The sequence below is a fragment of the Hyaena hyaena genome, unplaced genomic scaffold (assembly GCF_003009895.1).
Source record: "Hyaena hyaena isolate Hyena2069 unplaced genomic scaffold, ASM300989v1 scaffold_306, whole genome shotgun sequence".
NCBI lineage: Eukaryota > Metazoa > Chordata > Mammalia > Carnivora > Hyaenidae > Hyaena > Hyaena hyaena.
Window position 1 is genome coordinate 645138 of NW_024080935.1, and position 21504 is coordinate 666641.

Consider the following 21504-nt stretch of genomic DNA (forward strand, 5'->3'; position numbering starts at 1 on the left):
ATCCCAAGTATTTCTTGTTAATGGGCTTTTTATATCTACTTACTCCCAGTCAGGAGGACCTTTCATTCCTGACTCCTCCTACTCCCACATTCAGCAGGTCCCAGAAACCCCAGCTTGTTCCACACCTCCCTCCTTGACCCCTGCCCTCAGCTCCGATCCCATATACCCTAAATGCTTCTTACTTTCTGATCGGCTCTCTGGCCCCCAATTCCAATCTATAATGCTGCTCAATTACTTTCTGAAAACTGGATCTGTTCATATATTTTGTTTCCAAAAGTCCAAAGCATTTGGTCCCCCGAGGTGGAGTCCCATCCTGTCTCCTGCACGAACTTCACGCATGCTTTACACCAACCCCACTGCCCTGTGCTCCTCCAATTCTTTGCACTTGCTCCTTCTCCTTTCCCTCCATCAGTGCTTCTCAAATGTGGGGGTGGAGCACTGAACATAATTTTCCGATTTCCTGTGCATCGATACTTTTGAAAACCCAATACAAGCAAATTAGAAAAACGATCACGTGTTTACAAGTCACAGGGCTGGCATGTTTCTCGGTGCTGATTCTTAATTACAATCCCTGTCTCATCACAGGTTAACTGCGTATCCACACTGGTCCCAGGACCATACTTCGTACAGGTCCTTACTAACTCTCCCTTTTCCTTACCTGGGGAACCACCACCCAACCCCCCTGCCAGGTCCAACCATCACTACCGCCTCCACTATACCCCCAATACTTATGCTCCACATTCACATCCTATTCAGCAGACCCACTGCTTTTCATGCCCCTGTTAGAACTTATCACATGTCAGGGCACCTGGGTGGCTCAGTCGGTTAAGCCTCTGACTTCAGCTCAGGTCATGATCTCGCAGCTCGTGGGTTCAAACTCCGCATTGGGCTCTGTGCTGACAGCTCACAGCCTGGAGCCTGCTCCGGACACCGTGTCTCGTCTCCCTCTCTCTCTGCCCGTCTCCCACTCACACTGTCTCCCTCTCTCTCTCTCAAAAATAAATAAAACATTAAAAAAAAAAAAAAAAAAAGAACTTATCACATGTTATCACAACTTTCTGTCAAACATCAAAGAGCAGCAAGCTCTCCGACGTCAGGGACACGTACAAGTCATCTCTGCATCCTGAGCCTCGTTCCTGTCATGTGGTGGAAGCTCAGAAATATAATTAGCAAATGAACATGTCCAACCCACCTCTGTGGAGACATGCAGACAAGCAGGAACTGTAACAACTCTAAACAGAACTTTAATAACTCAGGGTGTGGTCTCGGGCTTCAAGGTTGAATGGGTGAGGCCACAGGAACAGAGGAAGCGATCAGTAGGCTGTCTGAGACTGCTGCTGGCGGTAGCCACCCCGGCGCATGTAGCCCTCGTTTTTGCGGTAGCCGTCCTTCTGGTCTGCAGGACAGAGGAGAAGGGGAGGAGGTGAATGACAGCGAAGAGGCCGGAAGGGGGGGCCGGTACCCTGGGAGAGCAGAGAAAGAGAACCACTTACCTCGGAAGTAGCCGCCGTAGGTCCCTTGCTTGTGGTCAAACACCCGCTCGTTATTTTCCACCAGGCTGCCCAGCTTCTCGGCCAGCTGCAGAGCCAGGTTCTGCTGGGCAGTGGGCTCGGTGCGGTGCATCACCACGGTCTGCGTCGGCTGGTCCAGCGAGGCCTGATGGGAGGGAGACGGAGAACGGATGTGACACAGATCTCCAAGCTGACCGCAGAGTGCCACTCCAAACTCCCCACAACCCCACCCACCTGGCCATTTATCACCCTGGCCCTTACCATCAACTCCTCGTTAATGATCATCTTGCTGATGATGGAGTGCACGGTGGGGAGGTCCAGTTCAAACATGTCAGACAGTGTCTCCATGCTGTGGACAAAGAAGGCAGGAAGCAGGGAGCAATTAGGAGCTTCGACTACAAAGCTGGGGCCCCTGTGCCTCCTCAGGGCCCATCCTACCTGATGGAGTCATAGACACTGCTGTAGGTGAAGAGGTAGGTCCGCAGTGACTCTTCCTGGATCTTCCTGTGGGGAGAGAGGAGAGAGCGGGAACATCTTCAGGGAAGGAGACCAACCAGTCTTGTCTTTCCCACCCGGCACGGCCTTCCTCTCTGCTCACCTGACCAGCATGGTTCGGACTTTGTCAGCCTCAGGGAAGAGGTCCCACACTTTGCCATTCATCTTTTCATTGATGATAAAGCTGTGGCAAGTCTTCCAGTCGCCCATCTTCATAGCCTTCGAGGCAGCAACCACATGCTCCCTCATGGACTCAGGGGGACCTGAAAGGTTGGGAATGAGGCAGGGCCTAGGGAACATGGGAACATGGCTCCTGCCTTGAGCGCGGTTCAAGGAGGAACACGGGACAGGAGAGCAAACGACCAGACTAGGACTCTCCCAGCTCTCCATTAAACAGCCATGTGATTTTAGAAGTCACTTAATATCAGAATACATTTATTCGGACTAAATCAGTCTATGACATGTGTCAGGGGATCTGGTGAGCGCCCTGAGAATGTTGGCAAATTGCTGTGTCTGTCCTCCTGTACATTTTCCTAGGAAAAGGCACATAGGTTTCATCAGGTTCTTATGAGATTTCTTGACCTAAAAAAAATTCCTAATTACTCAACTAGAACAAGAGGTACCAAATTTCATTTCTTCTTAGACCACCTTCATGATTTTGAACGTATCTGCATATCACACCGTTACAGCTGATTTTTCCTTAATGATGAGCCAGGAAGAGAAAACATGGCAAACAGGAGTCACAGGAATTCCGAGTAGACAGGAGAGTGCAAGAACTCTGAAGACTGGAAATAGATGGCAGGCATAAAGAAACATGAACACGGCAGACCCTGGAACGGACAGCAAGCTCAAAGGTGTTAACAGAGCAGCCCCAAGGAGAAATATACGGATAAGGCTAAGCAAAAGAAGAGACCACAACACTTCTGATCAGCTCCTACTCTGACTTTTAAAAGAGGCAACGTTAGAGGTTCAAAGACTACTTCGCTACAAAACCAACAGCAGTGCAGAGCTGAGACAGAAACTGCCTTTGGTTTGAGACCATAATAGACAGAGCCTTAGTAAACCAGAGAGCCGTAAGCGATGCCAGAAACACAGAATTTCACTGTAAGTTTTCCAATGAAAGGAAAACAAAGTTTCACTACACAAGGCAGACAAAATTTGTAAAAGGGAGCACCTGCAGTTAACACAACCAGTAGAGGACGATCTGAGGGGACGTGGCTGTGGACAGGAAGCCTGGTCCCTCGCGAGTCCTTCAGATACCAACCCCACCGGAAGCGCACCATTTAAATTCCTTGCCCAGTAAAATCACAACCCATCCAACCCTTGGGCGGATTAATCAGATCTTCAAGTGATCAAAGGAACCAATGTTAGAGTCTCAAATGCCAAGGGTCTAGTTGGTTGGGAGAAAATAATATACACAAAGGGGAAAATGAAAAGAAAAAAAAAAGATTAGAGAGACACTTATCAGCTGTGGGAACCTTGGGTAAATCACTTAACTCCCATGCCTCAGTTTCTTAACCAGAAAAAAAGGAGTTAATAATGGTACCCATATCACATGGTTATTACTAAAGACAGTTAAATATTATCAGTATTTATAAAACACTACCGTTATTTAGAAAACACTTAAAAACCGGGCCAAAAAAAAAAGGACTATGTAAGTTTATGTTAAATAAAAAATATCATTGGAGTCAGGTCATGGAGAGTCTGGACCTTACTCCACAGACCATGAAGATCTCTGGAAGGCGTCAAGGGTGTACAACAGCATAAATTTGGGAGAAGGATAATGCTGAGAGGGGGACTTGGGTGTCTCGCCTGGTTAAGAGTCCAACTCTTGGTCTCAGCTCAAGTCTTGATCTGAGGGTCATGAATTCAAGCCCCACACTGGGCTCCAAGCCGGGCGTGGAGCCTTCTTTAAAAAATAAAAAGACAACGCCGGGAAACACTGACTGAAGAGAAGAATGACAGGAACCTAGGAGCTTATCAATCTGGAGGCTAAGATAACGCGTCCCACGCACGCTACGGCAAGGGACCACAGAGACTACTGAATTGAAGGAACACTTCGACGTTACACGTGGAGAGATGATCTCATCAGACAGAATCATCTCGTGTGAAAGTTATCCCCTTTAGCCTCTCATAATCCTCTGACTAAAAGGGAACCACGGCCCGAACGAGCGAAGTCCGTGGCCCCGCACAGCCCCGCACAGCCCCGCACTCACCTAGCAGGGGCTGCCGCTCGCCCACCCGCAGCTGGTGGTGGAACTGCTTGCTGATCATGCGCCGCCGGGCATCGCTCTCGTGGGCAGCCATGTAAGGGATCTCCAGGAGCATGGCGGACACCAGGTAAACGCACTCCAGCAGCTCCAGGTTGATATGCAGGTGGAAGGGCACCTGGCGGCGCCGCTCCACCTTCTCCTGCTCCTGGTTGCGCTCCTGCAGGCTCCGCAGCAGCAGCCCCTGGCCCAGGAGCTCCTTGGCCCGGCCGCTTGACTGGATGTCCAGCAGGGCATTGTGGGCGTCCTTGGTCAGGCCTTGGCGGAAAGCGCATATGCCCAGCTGCACCATGGTGCGGTTGTACAGGATCTGGGGACAAAGGGCAAGGTGCTCAGAAGTGACAACCACAAGGGAGGCTGTTCATCTGTTCAATAAATCTATACCGAGCACCTGCTGGTGCAGAGCACCGGGCTGTGGCTGGGGACAGGGAACAAGACACACAAGTTGCTATCCTTCCACGAAGCTTACATTCTAGGGATAAGGGTGTGGAGGCCAAAATAATCACAGTATGCAGACAGTGACTCACGCCAAGGAGAAAAATAAAACAGGGGGGGGGAGTTAAGAAGGGAGTTTGCATGGCGGCAGTTACTCACAACTTTCTACAGGAGAACCAGGGAAGGCCTCATTTAGGAGGGAACGTTTAAATAGAAACCTGATAGAAAAAGTCATGCAGATATCTGGGAGAAGAGTATTCTTGAAAAAAGGAAAAGTCAATGCAAAGGCCTTATGGAAGAACTGTGCCAGGTGCACTCAAAGCACAAAGAGCACGATGCAGCCCGAGCCGGTAAAGATGTGAGCATAGACCAGATAGGCAGGCACACGGCCTGGGAAGCCGCGTTAAGGAGGTTAAGTTGGGAAACCAGGTGTAGGTTTGGGGAAAACAAGTGGTATAATCTGACTTAATGAGGTTCATCCTGGCTGCTGAAGGGAAAGGAAATAAGGGCAGAAGCAGAGACTAGGAAGATGATGGTGGCTCAGGCCAGAGGTAGCAGTGGAAATGAGTGGTCAGGTGTGGACTCTGAACAGGAATGGCTGGGGTTGAGATGCGGTACATGAGAAAAAAACAAGAATCAAGGACGACTCCGAGGCTTCTGGCCTAGGCAACTGAAAATATGGACTTACCACTAATTAAAACGGGAAGATTTTAGGTGGTGCAGATTTTGGGGGTGGGGGACAGATAAAATCTTTATTATTATAACAGAAGTATACAGGTCAGTATGAACACAGATGTAAAGGCCTGAAAAAATATTAGCAAACAAAATGCAGCACTATATGAAAGACATAATACATCATGACCAAGAGGGATGTATCTGGAAGGAAAAGCTAATACAAAAACCTAAAACCATAGTTACTCACCCTATGAACACAATAAAGGAGAAATCACTGCATCATTTCAGTAGATGCAGAAAAAGCCCTGGACAAAATCCAAGATCTATTTAGGACAAAAATTCCTGGTCAGCTAGAATCAGAAGAGAAATTCCTCAATCTGAGAAAATGTACCCACAAAAATGCTACAGGTAACATTACACTCAGTGGTAAAATGTTGACTGCTCCCCTAAGATTGGGGACAAGGCAAGGTGACTGCTCTCAGTACTACTCAGCACTAAGTACTGGAGATTTGAGCTATTTCAACATGGCAAGAAATAAAAAAGGAAAGGCCTAAAGACTGGCGTAGTAATAAAACTGTCAATATGCATATGACATGACTATTTCAGCAGAAAATCTGAAGGAATCTATTGAATACTAGACCAAATAAGTGAATTTAGCCAAACAGATGCATTCAAGACCAAAATATAAAAATGATTTTTTTTTACATACAAGTAGTTAATTAGCAATGGGAAACTGAGATAAAAAACAAGTGCATTTAAGATAGTGCTGAAACTCAAAACATTCAGGAATGATTTCTTAAAAGATGTGTAATGCCTCTACAGTAAAATCCACAGAACACTGCAGAGAAACAAAAAGAGAAAATGTGAAGATCAAAAGGTTCAATGTTGTTAAGATGTCAGTTCTCTCAAAATTCACTTAACAGATTCCATAATAGTCGAGCAGGCATTTTTGTGGAAGTTGACAAGAGAATTTGAAAATTTATGCGGAAATGCAAAGGTTACAGAATATCCAGAGCATTCTTAAAATACCTGCCTCTATGGGCAGAACAATCAACACAGTGGGCCTAGCATAAGGACAAAGAGATGAATGAATGAAACAACAGACAGAAATATATTTACTGACTTCATACCATATATCAAAAGCATAGGTCTAAATGTGAAAGCTAAAACCCTTAAAAAAATTTTTTAATGTTTATTATTATTTTTGTGTGTAGGTGTGTTGAGGGCTGACCTTTAATAGGTCATAGCAAGGGGGCTGCTCTACTACGTATGAAACGTTGCCCCTGTTTATTTCTAAGAAAGAAACAGAGTGAGAGTCGGGGAGGGACAGAGACAGAGAGAGGGAGACACAGAACCTGAAACAGGCTCTAGGTTCTGAGCCGTCAGCACAGAGCCCAACACGGGGCTGGAACCCACGAACTGTGAGATCATGACCTGAGCCAAAGTTGGACGCTTAATTGACTGAGCCACCCAGGAGCCCCAATTATTTATTTTATTATTGGTGTCCAATAATAAAAAGATGGAACAATCCAATCTTGAAAACGGGAGGGTAGGGGGGAGTTGACCAGACAGTTCACGAAAGAACAGGAATAAAGAGGGGTGTCGGGGTGGCTCAGTCAGTTAAGCGTCAACTTTCAGCTCAAAGCATCATCTCACCGTTTGTGAGTTTGGGCCCCACATGGGCTGTACTGACAGAGCAGAGCCTGCTTCGGATCCTCTGTCTCCTTCTCTTTCCAGCCCCCACCTCTTCTTGCATGGGCACATGCAGACTCTCTCAAAAACAAACAAACATTAAAAAAAAAGATAACCTATAAATATAAAAAAGTAGTCAATTTCAGATTATCAAGGGAACAGAAACCAGCACCATAAGAAGTTGCTACTACACAACAAGCAACAGGGCTTACGTTAAGAAGACCGACAGCGCCAAATATCGACAAGGAATCGAATACCCACACGTTACGGCAGAAGCGTAGAGTGGGGTCAGCACTTCTGGGCTTCTTACAAAACTGGACACACACTGACACTATGATATAGCAATTCTACTCTTAACTCTTTACCCCAGAGAAAACATACAGCCACACGAAGGCTTATAAAATGCTCATGACAGCTTCTTTATAACAGCCCCACGCTGGAAACAGACCAGGCATCTACCAGAAAGCAAACGTATCAAGAACTTGTGATAAGTTCATACACTGAAACAAAAGAGAACAAGTGCAAGTGCTGTTCGAAAACGGCCACCACACGGACTCACCGCGGGTTCACATCAACACTGCTTCACTGTTTTCTATACACATTTACAGGGTCTGCACCTAGATGCGGCCGTGCCACTCCTCTATGAAAATGTCCCCAGAGCACCACCACGCGTGCAGAGGTCCCACTATCCTGTCCCAACACATCATGTTGTGTCTTTCCTTAGTTTAACAACTTGCTACAGTTCTCCTCCTAATAAAATAAGAGCTCTCCTCATGCTCTGAACGAGACACACAGCAGGGATGAGAGCTGTGGGCTGCACCAGAGCTCCATCCCAGGGGGCTACAGCCGTGTTAGGGCAGGACCCAACGTGCTCACGTGCAGGGGATCAGAGAAAGCTGGCATCTGGGAAGGACCAAGCGTCGGCTCCTATCTGCACCAGCCAGACAGGCGGCTCCTCCGGCTGAGCCACTCTGCCCATAGACAGGGGCCTGGCCTGCTTTGCCCTCGGAAGCAGAGCGCCCCCTTCCCACCTTACCTGTACTGGCGGGTCCGCGTGCTGAATGTTGTCCTGTAGGTGGCTCATGAGCATGAGGTCGCGGGCCTGGTACCAGCGTGAGTGCAGGGCGTGGTGGTAGATGTGGCAGAGAATGGCACACGTGCGGATGCGGTCTGTGCGGTCCTTGGCATAGATGTACTTGCAAAGCCTCTCCATCAGCACAGCCGAGTCCTCGCCCTCGTTTTCTGCCTGGTCTTGCTCAGACTGGGGGGAGGGGTGGGATGACGTTGAAAGAAAAGACAATGGCTCAGGTCTCAGCGATCAAAGGGGAGACGCCATCCGGCCTCCCTCTCTGCTCCACCTCAGAGAATTCCCAGGGAACAGATGTGCCGCGAAGTCCTGACAGACGCATCCCTCACTCTGTGACATGCCATGGCTGCTAGGACTCACCTTCGAGGAGCCCTCAGGGGGGGTCAGCTGCCGCTGATGGGCCTTGTAGTCAAACTTGTAGTAGGTGTGGAGGATGCGCCTCAGATAGATGCGACAGATCTCCTCAGTGGTGCCCTTCTCCTCCAGGTAGCGCTGCACGCGCTCGATGATGGCACACACCTGCGCCTCATCCTTCAGGTGCTCCACGTACTCTGGAAAGGACGGCACCCCTCATCTCAGCCAGGCACCTACCTTTCCTAACCACGTGCCCCCGATCAACCCAGTTAGCTCTCTGCGGCTTCTGCACCTGTCAGCAACATCTCTTCGGGGTGCCCTGAGAACACCATGCCCTCCCCGCACCTGCCACGCCCATCTCCCGTTCATCGGCTGTGCTCTTCCGATGAGCTCCTCTCCCCAGTCCAACGGCCCTGCCTTCCGCTGCCTCCTCCAACCACGATCTACCTCAGCCACCCCGCCTCTCGCTGCTGCAGGTCCCGTTGTGAATTTCTATTGCATGCATTACATGATCCACAATTGTCTCATTCATTTACTTACTGAAATGCCTTCTCCTTTCTCCAGCACTAAATCGTAATCTCCATCCACCTGAAAGGCCTCTGGCTGACCTGTTCATCACTACCCACCCGACTCTGGGCCCATGGGCACGCTCCTATTTCACCGAGTAAATGTCCTGTATCTCCCCCAACCCAAACACCTCGGATCCAAGCTAAACAAGCAAAGTGGACTGAGGCTAGACCCCATAGATTCTCAAAGTGCAGTCCCCAGATGGCAGCATCACCTGGGGACATAAGAGAAATGCAAAATTTGGAGCCCCTTCCCCAGATCTGTTAAACCGGAAGCCATGGGGGCAGAGCCTAGCCTCCTTCCAGGTCGTCGGTGTGAATGCCGGCTGAGGAAGGGCTGACTCCCCAGACGCTCTGCTGATGTAAGCCTTAGTTTCACTCCCTGCACCTTTCCTCTGATGCCCACCCTTGCCCAGGCTCACCTTGGGAGTGAGGATCAGTATTCTGCATTATTTTGGTAAATTCTTCATCCATTCGTTCCACCAGGGTTAGGATACAGCCACGTACACGCAGTGGCTGAAAAGGAAGGCAGAGGAGGAATAAATAACCAGATCTCAGTGTCGGACCTTATCCCTTCTGTCTCCACTGAGCCTTCCCGAGGAAAAACCACACACCTCCAATTAGCCTCCAATTTCTCTCTTTACCTGGTCAACATTGTGTAGGTTCTCACTCTCTTCCAGAATGTTCTCTCCAACAAAGATGTTGGGGTTTGCAAACAGGATGTCCATCAGCTCATTGATGCAGTCCAGGCACTTCTGCCACATCTCAGGCTGCAAGAGATCCGATGGTGGTCAGAGGCGTGAAGGTGGAAGAAGCTGAGGCCTCCCAAGAGCTCCTTCACCAGGAATCCGCGGGGCCTTCGACTACCAAGATGGCTTCCAGAGCCCTGAGTTTTAAGACACTAAGCACCTCCCACCAGCTCATCCGGGATGGTTCTTCTCCATTGCCCTCACCTTCATGTATGTGGCCAGGTTTGGGTTGTAGTCATAGAGAGAGGCGATGATGTTGAACTTGATCTTGACTATGACACCCTCCCCCAGGTTGTTTTCAGACGCAATCTGAACCAGCAGCTGGAGCAGCTCAATCTGGGCTGCACTGGAGGGGAGCACAGATGGGTGAGGCATCAGAGACAAATCAAAAACCCCCCTCCCGTCATGCTACGTGCCCTCTCCAGACAAGCAAGGCAGTGTCATTCCCGCTAACCCCCTAACCTCACCACCCGCGTACTTGCTTCTCCTTTATAAATTCCAACAGGAGCAGCAATAATGCTCACGACTGCCATCCTCTTTAGGCACCAAATAAACTGAGCATCATTTCTATTCTACAGATGAGCAAACAATCCCAAAAGGTTTGGTGACTGGTTTAAGATCAAAGAGAGAGTAAACAGGAGAAAACGGATTGGTATGTTCCAAGTATATACCATCCCTTCAACCATAACCACACACAAATCTTCCCCAAACAGCACTCTTTCCCCACCAACCTCAACCCATGTCTTAGAGAAAAAGAGCATTCCCAGCCCAGGCCCGTGAATCTTACCGATCGGTTCCCTTCTTGCCTCGTGCCTGTAGGATCTCATTCAGTTTCTTGATGACAACAGCATGGGTGATCTCAGTTCCCTTGGCAAACATCTTTGGTTTCTCCTAGGCAACACATGTCCCATCGTGGGCAAGCTGACAGAAACCCATTCTTGCCCTAACTTTTCTCCCAAGCTGACTGGGACCCGGGGGGAGGGGGTACGGTGGGGGTACGCTCTCCCAAATTCCCATTTCCCAATTCACTTAATACTAACGTCCTCACCTTAACGAGGGGCACTCCCCCCCGGACCCTTTCCCACTCTCCGCCTTCATTGTCCTCCTCCTCCTCATCCAGGCGCTTAGATTTCCTATCGTGCTTCTTCTTGGCTTTGTCCTCCCGTTTCTTCTCGGCAGCCTTCTTGTCCTCCTCTGTGGTGGGGGCCCTGCCAGCAGACGGGGGAGAAGGTGAAAGACCAGTCCCAGTGCACCTCTGAGGCTGCTTCTTCCCATGAACTTCCCCTTTCCCCTCATCCAGCCCCGGTTCAAGTTACACTCTATGAGAATGAGCTAGAGTCAACCGTAACCATAACCATAACCATAACCATAACCATAACCAAAGCAAGGACTATCAAGCATGTGAACTTGCCAGACTACTTACCAAGGTCTGTCACCATATCACACCCACTAAGAAACTTATAGGGGAAACAGTGTGGCCTGGTCTAATAGGGTAGAGGGGCGCACCCAGCCACGGGAGACACAGAAGCAGCTGGCCATGTTGTCCCATAGCTAACCTCTCAGGTTTTCCAGAAAAACCTATATCCATAAGCAACATAGTTGTCCTTTAATACTAGTTGCTCTATTCAGACCGATCTTTTCACCAGCCACCAACTAACCAGTTTGAACTCAGTGTAAAAGAACTGCTGTTCCCAGACTGTCTGCTCCCCGCTTATGACAATTAATCTAAATTCTGAATTAAAAAAACAATGTACGAGACAACAAAATTCCCCCACCAAAGTGACAAAGATCAAGGGCGATCCCAAACTGGTCTTTTTTAAAAAAATTTTTCAATGTGTTATTATTTATTTTTGAGAGAGAGAGGCAGAGCATGAGTAGGTGAGGGACAGAGAGAGAGGGAGACACAGAATCTGAAGCAGCTCCAGGCTCTGAGCTGTCAGCACAGAGCCCGACGCGGGGCTCAAACTCACGAACTTCAAGGTCATGACCTGAGCCGAAGTCGGACGCTTAACCGACTGAGCCACCCAGGCGCCCCTCCCAAAGTGGTCTTAAGCCACTTGGTGTTTGAAACCATCTTGAGGCTTTAATACTTATATAATGAAATACAAACCCAACAACAGAGACAAATTAACTCAAACTTTACATAGATACTGATGAAAAAATCTTTCCAGTCTCAACAGACATTCAAATTATCCATAATAATCACCAACTACTTTTATTTGGGGGTGGGGGGGAGCGAGAGAGCGAGGTGGGCACGCACGAGCAGGGGAAAGGGGCAGGAGAAAGAGAAACTTAAGCAGGCTCCGCACCAAGATGGGGCTCAATCCTACAACCCTGGGATCGTGACCTGAGCTGAAATCAAGAGTCGGTTGAGTCCCCCACTTCAGCTGAGGTCATGATTTCGAGGCTCATGAGTTCCAGCCCTGTTATCAGGCTTGCTGGTGTCAGCACAGAGCTCGGTTCGGATCCTCTGTCCTCCTCTCCCTGACTCTCCCCGACTTGCACTCTCTCAAAACTAAACATTAAAAAAATACAAATTAAAAAAAAAAATCTCATTTCAATTGCCTAAAAAGTGTGAATATATTTTATAAGTAGTTTATACATTTGCCAGCTGGATTCAACTTTTCTCCTTGCCAAAGGACGTATCCCGAAACTCTTAATAATCGCTTGTTCCTTTTCTTTCCATACAACTGCCATATTTTCCAATGACAAAAACTCACTTTATAGGTACTTGGCAAGTACCTATACTTGGTACTTGTATTGGTACTACACTTGGCAAGCATGCAAAGTATGTTCGTTAAACTGAAACCTCTTGGTCATATCATCCCTAAAGCTCAGAGAAGATCAAACCACCTAGTGCTATCTTAAAACCAATGCAGCTTAAACTTCAAAAGATCTTCATCTTTCTCAGCCTAAAGTTTTACTCCTAGCCTTAAGGATGTTGGGATTTATGTTTCAAAAACACAACAGACTCTCGCCCTATGAAACTTTTTAGTTTTATTTTTTAAAGATTTTATTTTTCAGGGGGGCCTGGGTGGCTCAGTTGGTTAAGCATCCGACTTCGGCTCAGGTCATGATCTCATGCTTCATGGGTTCGAGCCCCGTGTCGAGCTCTGTGTTGACAGCTAGCTCAGAGCCTACAGCCTGTTTCAGATTCTGTGTCTCCCTCTCTCTCTGACCCTCCCCTGCTCACGCAGTCTCTCTCTCTCTCTCTCTAAAATAAATAAGGCATTAAAAAAAATTTTTTTTTTAGATTTTATTTTTCAGTAATCTCTATACCCAACATGGGGCTTGAACTCACAACCCTGAGATCAACAATGGCACACTCCATGACTGAGCCAGCCAAGCATCCCTTTCACCCTACAAAATTCTAACTGAAAGACTAAAACTTGACTAGACCTCTCCCCTATGACAGATTATACTTTGGCATATTAACACGTTATTAGAAATCATCAGAGAACTAATGTTTACACTCTCAGTTATATATCCAACAGACGCAAGCTACTTCTGCAAAGGAATGCCACCAAATACACTTCTTTTTAAATACACAGCCAATACACTAAAGATATATTTTTAATGTTAATTATTTTTAAGAAAGAGAGCGAGAGCAAGGGGGGATCGAAGCAGACTCTATGCTGAGAGCAGAAAGCCCAGTGCGGAACTTGAACTCACAAACCATGAGATCGTGACCTGAGTTGAAGTCAGACACTTACCCGACTGAGCCACCCAGGTGTCCCAAGACTAAAGATGTATTCATCTTTTTTGCCTTTTTTCTCCACTGCTAACCTCTTCGACAATTATTATCTTCGTCTCAAAAAAAATCTCAATTGCTCACCGTTGGAAGGTCATCAAAAGGGCAAGACTGGCACTTAACCACTGAGCTGGACACAGGCAAACAGGAGGCTCCTTTCCCTCGCCCCTGTCCCTGCAAGGTGCATTCTGCCCACCATTCCCACTCGGGGGCCGTTTCAAGAAGGCTGCCTCGTAAGTAAGGTGTTAAGACCATCCGAACCACGAATGTGACACTAGCACATGAAGATCTCTATTATATAAACGTCTGTGATGCCGGTGGGCGGGGTGGAGACACTTGTCTCGAACCTCCCTCGAGAAGTCTCGTACAGGAGTCCCCATGCTTTCTAAATCTGCCACATACACCTGGATTGTCTACCTCTTGCTTTGTCCTTTCCCTGCCCTCCATCCCTGCCCTCCATGTACACAGATCGGTTTCAGATTTCACCCTCAGAACTCCCAAGGTTGTGAACCAACACATCTCACATGGCAGGCAGTCAATGAATATCTGCAGAATGAATGGGGGGAAAAAAAGAGTCTAACGTGGCAATTTATCAATTTATCAGAAGGGATCTAAGCCATTAGATTTCATTAGTTTGTACTTGAGAATTCCTACCCCAATTACAAATCCAGAACCATTACTGTATAATCTGTCATTTATCTCTTAATGTGGTCCATACAGCAAGTTAAATACATCTTTTAGCCCCAAACACACAGTAATTCCCTTAGCTAAGAATTAATTAATCCTAAATAAAGACCATAATAAACTCAGTCAAGCCTATAATAAGAATGTGCAATGAATAACATCTTATTGTACCTGAATAAATACTCTGAAAAATAAATCAATTAAAAAAAAAAAAAGCCAGGGCATTTGAAAAGTGGCTCAGTTGCCTGAGTGCCCAACTTCGGCTTAGGTCATGATCTGTTTGTGGGTTTGAGCCCCGTGTTGGGCTCTGAGCCTGGGGCCTGCTTTGGATTCTGTCTCTGTCTCTGGGATTCTGTCTCTCTGCCCCTCCCCAACTCGTGCTCAGTCTCTCTCAAAAATAGTAATTTAAAAAAAGCCACTTGTGGCTGAACACCTGACTCTTGATTTTGGCTCAGGTCATGATCCCAGGATTGAAGGATCAAGTCCTGCATCGGGCTCCGTGCTGAGTGTGGAGCATGCTTGGGATTCTTTCTCTCTCTCCCTGCGCCTCTTCCCTTCTCAAGTGCTCTCTCTCAGAAAATAAACAATAGAAAAAGAAAAAAGCCACATGTGGAAAAAAAGCTATTAAATTTAAAAGTTCACTATACTGGGGCACCTGGGTGGTTCAGCTGGTTAAGCATCTGACTCTTGAGATCAGCTCAGGTCATGATCTTGTGATCATAAGATCAAGCCCCACACGGGGCTCCACACTAAGCATGGAGTCTGCTTGAGATTCTCTCTCCCCCTGCCCTACTCACACATGCAAGTGTGCACATGCACTCTCTCTCAAAATAAATAAATATAAAAAAGTTCACAAAACTGGGGTACTTGGGTGGCTCAGCTGGTTAAGGGTCCGACTCTTGATTTTGACTCAGGTCATGATCTCATGGTTCATGGGGGTTCAAGCCCCACATGGGGCTTGGTGCTGAAAGTATAGAGCCTGTTGGGATTCTCTCTCCCCCCATCCCGTTCTGTCTCTCTCTCAATACAAATAAACTTCCAAAAAAGTTCGCTAAACTGATTCTTTTTAAAAGACTGTTTCTTGGGGCGCCTGGGTGGCTTAGTCGGTTAAGCGTCCGACTTTCGCTTAGGTCATGATCTCGCGGTTCGTGGGTTCGGGCCCCGCGTCAGGCTCTGTGCTGACTGCCAGCTCAGAGCCTGGAGCCTGTTTCAGTCTGTGACTCCCTCTCTCTCTGACCCTCCCCTGCTCATGCTGTCTCTCTCTCTCTCTCTCCTAGAAATAAATAAAAACATTAAAAAAAAAAAAAATTTAAAAGACTGTTTCTTATAACATCTGTGATTGTCCTCATATTTTCTGCCCAAAGCCACTATCTTAAATATCCAGGTGCCTTAATGTTGCTAGATAGCCTTATCCCTAATGAAAAAGAGACAAACTCTTGAGATTAAACCCACTCCTTTATACGCTTGTTTTAATCAGAGAAATGAAAGCTGAGGGGTAACTAGGTGGCTCAGTCGGTTATGTGTCCGACTTCTGATTTCGGCTAAGGTCATGATCTCTCACTTGTGAGATCGAGCCCCAAGTGAGATAGAGCACTGAGCCTTGAGCCCGCTTGGAATTCTCTCTTCCTCTCTCTCTTCCCCTCCCTCTCTCACCCACCCAGGCTCTTTCTCTCAAAATAAATAAATTTTAAAAATTGAAAGAAAAAATGAAAGCTGAAAAATTCTGATGAGGAAAAGGGTATATAGACTGGCTTAATATGGAGACGGTGAAAAATAATCCTGCAGACATTATGGAAAGACTATCTTGCTTCCAAAAAACCCATTAACAACTAACGTTATGGCTGGCTGGCTGAGTTAATGAAAAAATACATGCAATCAAAATTCAGTGTTCCGGATCATCTGTGGTTTTTGTCTTTTCTTCTTGTTCTTTTTTCTCTTTTGTACATCTTTTTTTCCCCCATGGTTGGAAATCAATCTTAAAAATTGGTCTTACGTGGTGTGCCTGGGTGGCTCAGTCGGTTAAGCATCCGACTTCAGCTCAGGTCATGATCTCACAGTTCGTGGGCTTGAGCCCCGCGTCAGGCCCTGTGCTGACAGCTCAGAGCCTGAAGCCTGCTTCAGATTCTGTGTCTCCCTTCCCCTCTGACCCTCCCCTGCTCATACTCTCTCTCTCCCTCCCAGAAATAAATAAAACGTTAAAAAAATATATTTGAAAAAGAAATAAATAAAAGACATTAAAAATTTTTTAAATAAAAGAAAAAAACAAAAACCAAAAAAACCCCACACACATGGCGTCAGAAGTGTCGTAAGTAAACACAAGTCAGATACACGTGCTCACTGGACTTGACTGGTCAAGTCGAGCACAGAATAAAAAAATGCTTCCCTCTGCCTTGTCCTCTGTAGTGGCAGGGAACTCACGACCTCTAGAGCAACACAAACCTAACTTCTGAAATCAGAGCAAATCCCACAAACAACAACAGTTCCTGTAGGAACACAGCACATTACCCGGCGCTCCACACTGGACCCCTATGAGGTGCCCCGGGGCCGCTCTCACCCTGACCTCAGAGGAAGAACTGGAAGCCTAAGGTTAAGTAACTGAGCAAAGTTGACAGCTACCACAGGACTAAGGGTTGAAACCAGAATCTAAACCAGTTTCCTTCCCTTCCTCTTCCAAGACGGTCCCGGCCAAGTTCATGAAGGCCTGCTGCAGTCTCTGTGTCACACTCTACAAGGTTCTCAGGGAGAGAGGTCAGAGTGGCAGTGCAGCGTGGCAGCCGCAGGCTCAGCCACTGCCCTACATCATTATGCTTAACTACCCTTGGAGGCAGGGTCAAGTGGCCCTCATTTTACAGGTGAGAAGACCTGGAAAGGGGAAATATACTGGAAAGGCCCAGTACCGCACGCATGGCTAGTTGAGGCCAGAAGTCGCACTCAGTCCACGTACACAGCATCACGTCACAGTTAAGTATCTGCCTCTGGGGGCGCCTGGGTGGCTCAGTCAGTTAAGCCTCCGACTTCGGCTAAGGTCATGATCTCACGGTTCGTGGGTTTGAGCCCTGCGTCGGGCTCTGTGCTGATAGCTCAGAGCCTGGAGCCTGCTTCAGATTCTGTGTGTGTCTCTCTCTCTGACCCTCCCCTTCTCATGCTCTGTCTCAGTCTCAAAAATAAATATTAAAAAAAGTTAAAAAAATAATCTGCCTCTGAGGCTTTCAAATCCCATCCTTAATCTTGTGAGACCCATTAGCTTTGTGACCTTAGCCATCCAACATACTTGACCCCGAGATCCCTCCATTTGCCTGCACAACCTAAAAGGATCCTCGTGGAAAAAGCAACAAGCTTCAAGATGGTGCCAGGCATTCCCACCCTTCCCACTGTCACCTGAGGCACCCCTACTTTTCCTACTTTTTAAGGAATCTTGAGGCCAGCACGGTCTGTTTTCCTTCTTCCTCCTCTGAGTCTGAATCAGAAGACGTGGAACCCGTGTCCCAATCTTCATCATCCTCTGAATCTTCTGAGTCCTCATCTTCATCCTTATAGAAATAAGAGAATCAGGGGTGCCTCGGCGGCTCAGTTGGTTAAGTGGCCTACTTCGGTTCAGGTCATGATCTCACAGCTCATGAGTTAAGAGCCTCACATCAGGCTCTGGGCTCTGGTGCTGACAGCTCGGATTCTGTGTCTCCTTCTCTCTGCCCCTCCCCCACTCACAGTCTGTCTGTTTCTCTCTCTCAAAAATAAATAAACACTAAAGAAATCAGCAGGAGGACGACGGGAAGAGTGACTGGCTTCCCTGCTCTCCCAGCTGACACATGTTCCAGGGATTTCCAGGAGCAGAACAAGAGTGGTCATTTGTGAATCGGCACATGAAGAGCTGGACTGGACCACTGAGACGCAGCGAGAAGGGCTGACTTGTGCCAGGGACACACAGCTCCCCAGGGGCAGAGCTGGGCCCCGAATCTAGTTCTATGTCCCAGGTCACTCAGCGCTCTAATCCAAGAGGAAGCCAGTTCCCAAACCAGACACTCCTAACCCCACCCCTCCCAGCCCTAGGATTCTGGGGTCTTTTCCCCTGGGAGCCAAGCACAGTCCACAGCAGGCAAATCACCCTTTGTAGTCTCACCCTGGCTCTTACCTCCATTTTTTTGAGGAATTTGCGACTGTCTCCAGAAGGGGCTTCTGATTTCTTCTTTAGGAACGCTGCGGCGCTGACTCCGTCCTCGTCCTCATCCTCATCTGAAGAGGCTGGTGGGAAAGGAGAAAGGAGACAGCCAGGTGGTAAAAAGCAGAGCTGAGGGGCCACCAAGAAACCAGGCCAAGAGAACCCCCAACTTTGGACTTCTATCCACTGGCAGGAAGGGTGTGTCCCCTCTCACCTTCTGAATCCTCCTCATTCTTCTCAGCATCTTCATCTGCAGACTGTTCGGGATTCTTGACAAAGGCAAACGAGACCGTAACTGATGATGCCTGCCAAGCACCACCCTCTCCTACCCCTTCACCCCAGACAGTTGTGACCCGATTCCTTCTCTAGTCACAACTTCCATCTGTAAATGCTTTTCTTTCTCACTTGGGGGGGGGGGGGGTCCCTGGCCCCACAGTTCAGAAGGTCTGCCTCTAGCATCCCTACCTGCTTATAGTTTGTAATATGGGACTCAAAATCTCGGTTGTATTTTCGGATCTTCTGGCGTAGGGTGCTCAAGGCCTTGGCATTGTTCTTGTTCATCTTCTTCTTCCCTTCTTTATCCTCCCATAGCTAAAGGAACAATGAGGGGAGAAAGTGAGAATGGGGACTGGCGACTAAGCAGTATTTTCCTAACCGTCAGTAAACCATCCTGAGTGCTGCTATCTGTGTACCATCTGTACCACTTACCAACCGTATTTGTTATCTTTTAAGAATAAAAGATCCTTTGGGCATCACCACCAAATGAAGAAAACCACAAATAAATAACATAAAACTAAACAGGATTAAAATTCTTGGCCAAAAAAGGTCCCCCTCCTTGCTTCATCCCTCTTTTTCTCATGTTCCAGGAAGTACCGTATACACAGGACACGCCAAGAGGAGACAGGAGCCCTGGGAGCGGGTTAGGAGCAGGCCGTAGGCCCGCAATCCCCCCTGCACGCCCCCTCACCGCCAGGAGCCACACCTCATTAAGATAGTCCTCCAGGTCAGCCAGGATGCGGATATAGAATCGGGGGACGCCTTCCTTGTCCACAATGCTCTTAGCCTTCCCATATGCTTTTCCCAGGAGCTCAAACTCTTCCAGGCACTTGGTGACATCCCGAATCTTCATGGCATTACGGATGGTTCGGATGAGGTTGGTCAGCTCCTCAAACCTAGATTGGGAGCCCAAAATCGCTTTGGACACGCGCGCCAACACCAGGAAACCCACTATTGCTGCAGACAGTCCCCAGCACCTGGTGTCCCCCTGGCCTCACCTTTTGTCCTTGGCGCTTCGGACAACTCTCTTGGTATCTTCTTCATCCTCACTGAGCAGCAACGGCCTGTTTGAAAGAATAGAGATCACTAAGCTCCCTTCCTTGCTCTAGTCTTTTCAAGTGATCTCTAGTTCCCTTCTCAGACAGGGCAGAAAAATGCAATCATTCAAGCCATCACACCACACTCATCTTTGATTCGTCTTCAAAACCTCATCATATATAACTCAATCACTTAAGCCTACTTCAAGTATGCCCTTTTGTCAGTGTTGCACATACAAAAACGACCAACTCCAGAGCGCCTGGGTGGCTCAGTCGGTTAAGCATCCAACGTTGGCTCAGGTCATGGTCTCACAGTTTGTGAGTTCGAGACCCGCATCAGGCTCTGTGCTGACAGCTCAGAGCCTGGAGCTTGCTTTGGACTCTGCATCTCCCTCTCTCTCTGCCCCTCCCATGCTCATGCTCTGTCTCTTTCTGTTTCTCAACAATAAATAAATGTTAGGAAACTAATTACATGAAGACACAAGTAACTAAGCACCAAAAGAAAAAAAAAAAAAAAGAAGGTACTTCAACTAGAATGAATGGAAATGGCTTTAAGGAGGTGGTACTTGAATTAGATCACAGAAAGCAATGTTTCCCAGAATGTGAGAGGTCAATGGCAAGGGAAAAGCCTGTGGTTTTAACACCTCCGTTACTAGCACCTTCCTCTAATAAGACCACAGACAGCATTCAACTGGCAATATACTTCTACTCTTTTCCTTCCATTTTATTAATTTTTCCAATTACTTTCTATTTTAGAAGAAGTGATGTTGGTTTTCTGATCATGGCAATGATATAAAATCGTATGCAGGTAGGTACACATGTATACCTGTGTGTATTTTCCAACAGCAGCACAGGAATATAGAAAAGGTCAAAGTGACACGTGTAGGAAGGAAGTTGGAGAAACAACATTCCACTGTTTCAAAAGGTGAAAAGAATTTTAATTTTCAGAGATAGGAAGAGAGTATTTAAGTGAACATAGAAAACAGAAAAGAAAAGAAAATAGGTGTTTATGAACCAGGGTTTCAAAGCCACATCAAGCAGCTCTTGAATACCAAACGAGCAATTTGGGTTTCTTTTCGTGAACAGGATTTTTTGGTGGTAAGAATAACTACGACTTTTGCTGGAGTCCGATGATGACGAGCGGAGAAGCGGTACAGACGCTGTTGACATATAAGCCGGTTAGGAAGCTGATGCAACAGACCCAGCCAGTGGGAAACCTCTGACTCTATCCCTGGTACCCCGGCGGGTGGACTCCCAAGTTCACAGCACCGCGAAGCATGAAGGCTGTCCCACCAACACTAGTCTGGTTCCTCACAGTCTCGAAACGCTCGCGATCCTCTGAACTTGCTCTCGCCCCCACTTCACTCCCCTCCCACATACGCGGCCCAGCGGAGCCCGCCGAACCCCGCACGCCCCGACTGTTCACCATCGCGCAATCCTCCCACTTACTGTTTGCCGTAGTTGCCCCCGACAGGTTTGGTAACGAGCTCTTCCCCCGACAGGGAGGACTCTGACTCGCTGTCCGAACCGGTGGTGAAAAACCGCGACATGGCGACGGGCTGAGAGGCTGCGGCGGACGCAGCGGGACCTGCGGAGAGAGCCGGAGTCACAGGCCACAAGAAGGGACCGAGGTCGTTACCTCCCGACTCCCACCTCTCACTGTCCCCGCAAGCAACCCGATCTGCGTCCCCTCCTCAAAGAACAAGACCCAAGAAATACACACCGTCGGAGCTCGCGAGTCACACCGCGTAACCGGAACAAGCGAA

At 47.8% G+C, this 21504-nt stretch overlaps 1 protein-coding gene across 1 annotated transcript; it reads right to left on the reverse strand.

The window, feature by feature from the left end:
- Positions 1-1219: 1219 nt before the first annotated feature.
- Positions 1220-21504, reverse strand: LOC120242232 (eukaryotic translation initiation factor 3 subunit C). The gene is made up of 21 exons (XM_039247837.1): positions 21462-21504; positions 21188-21326; positions 19700-19765; positions 19408-19597; positions 18891-19016; positions 18640-18694; positions 18399-18508; positions 17672-17799; positions 10883-11042; positions 10622-10725; positions 10039-10180; positions 9730-9855; positions 9508-9601; positions 8526-8716; positions 8115-8339; positions 4223-4586; positions 2110-2269; positions 1950-2015; positions 1773-1860; positions 1494-1656; positions 1220-1396 (listed from the first exon to the last, which is right to left on the reverse strand). The coding sequence occupies exons 2-21, from the start codon at positions 21286-21288 to the stop codon at positions 1314-1316; spliced, it is 2742 nt and encodes a 913-aa protein (XP_039103768.1). The 5' UTR covers positions 21289-21326; positions 21462-21504; the 3' UTR covers positions 1220-1313.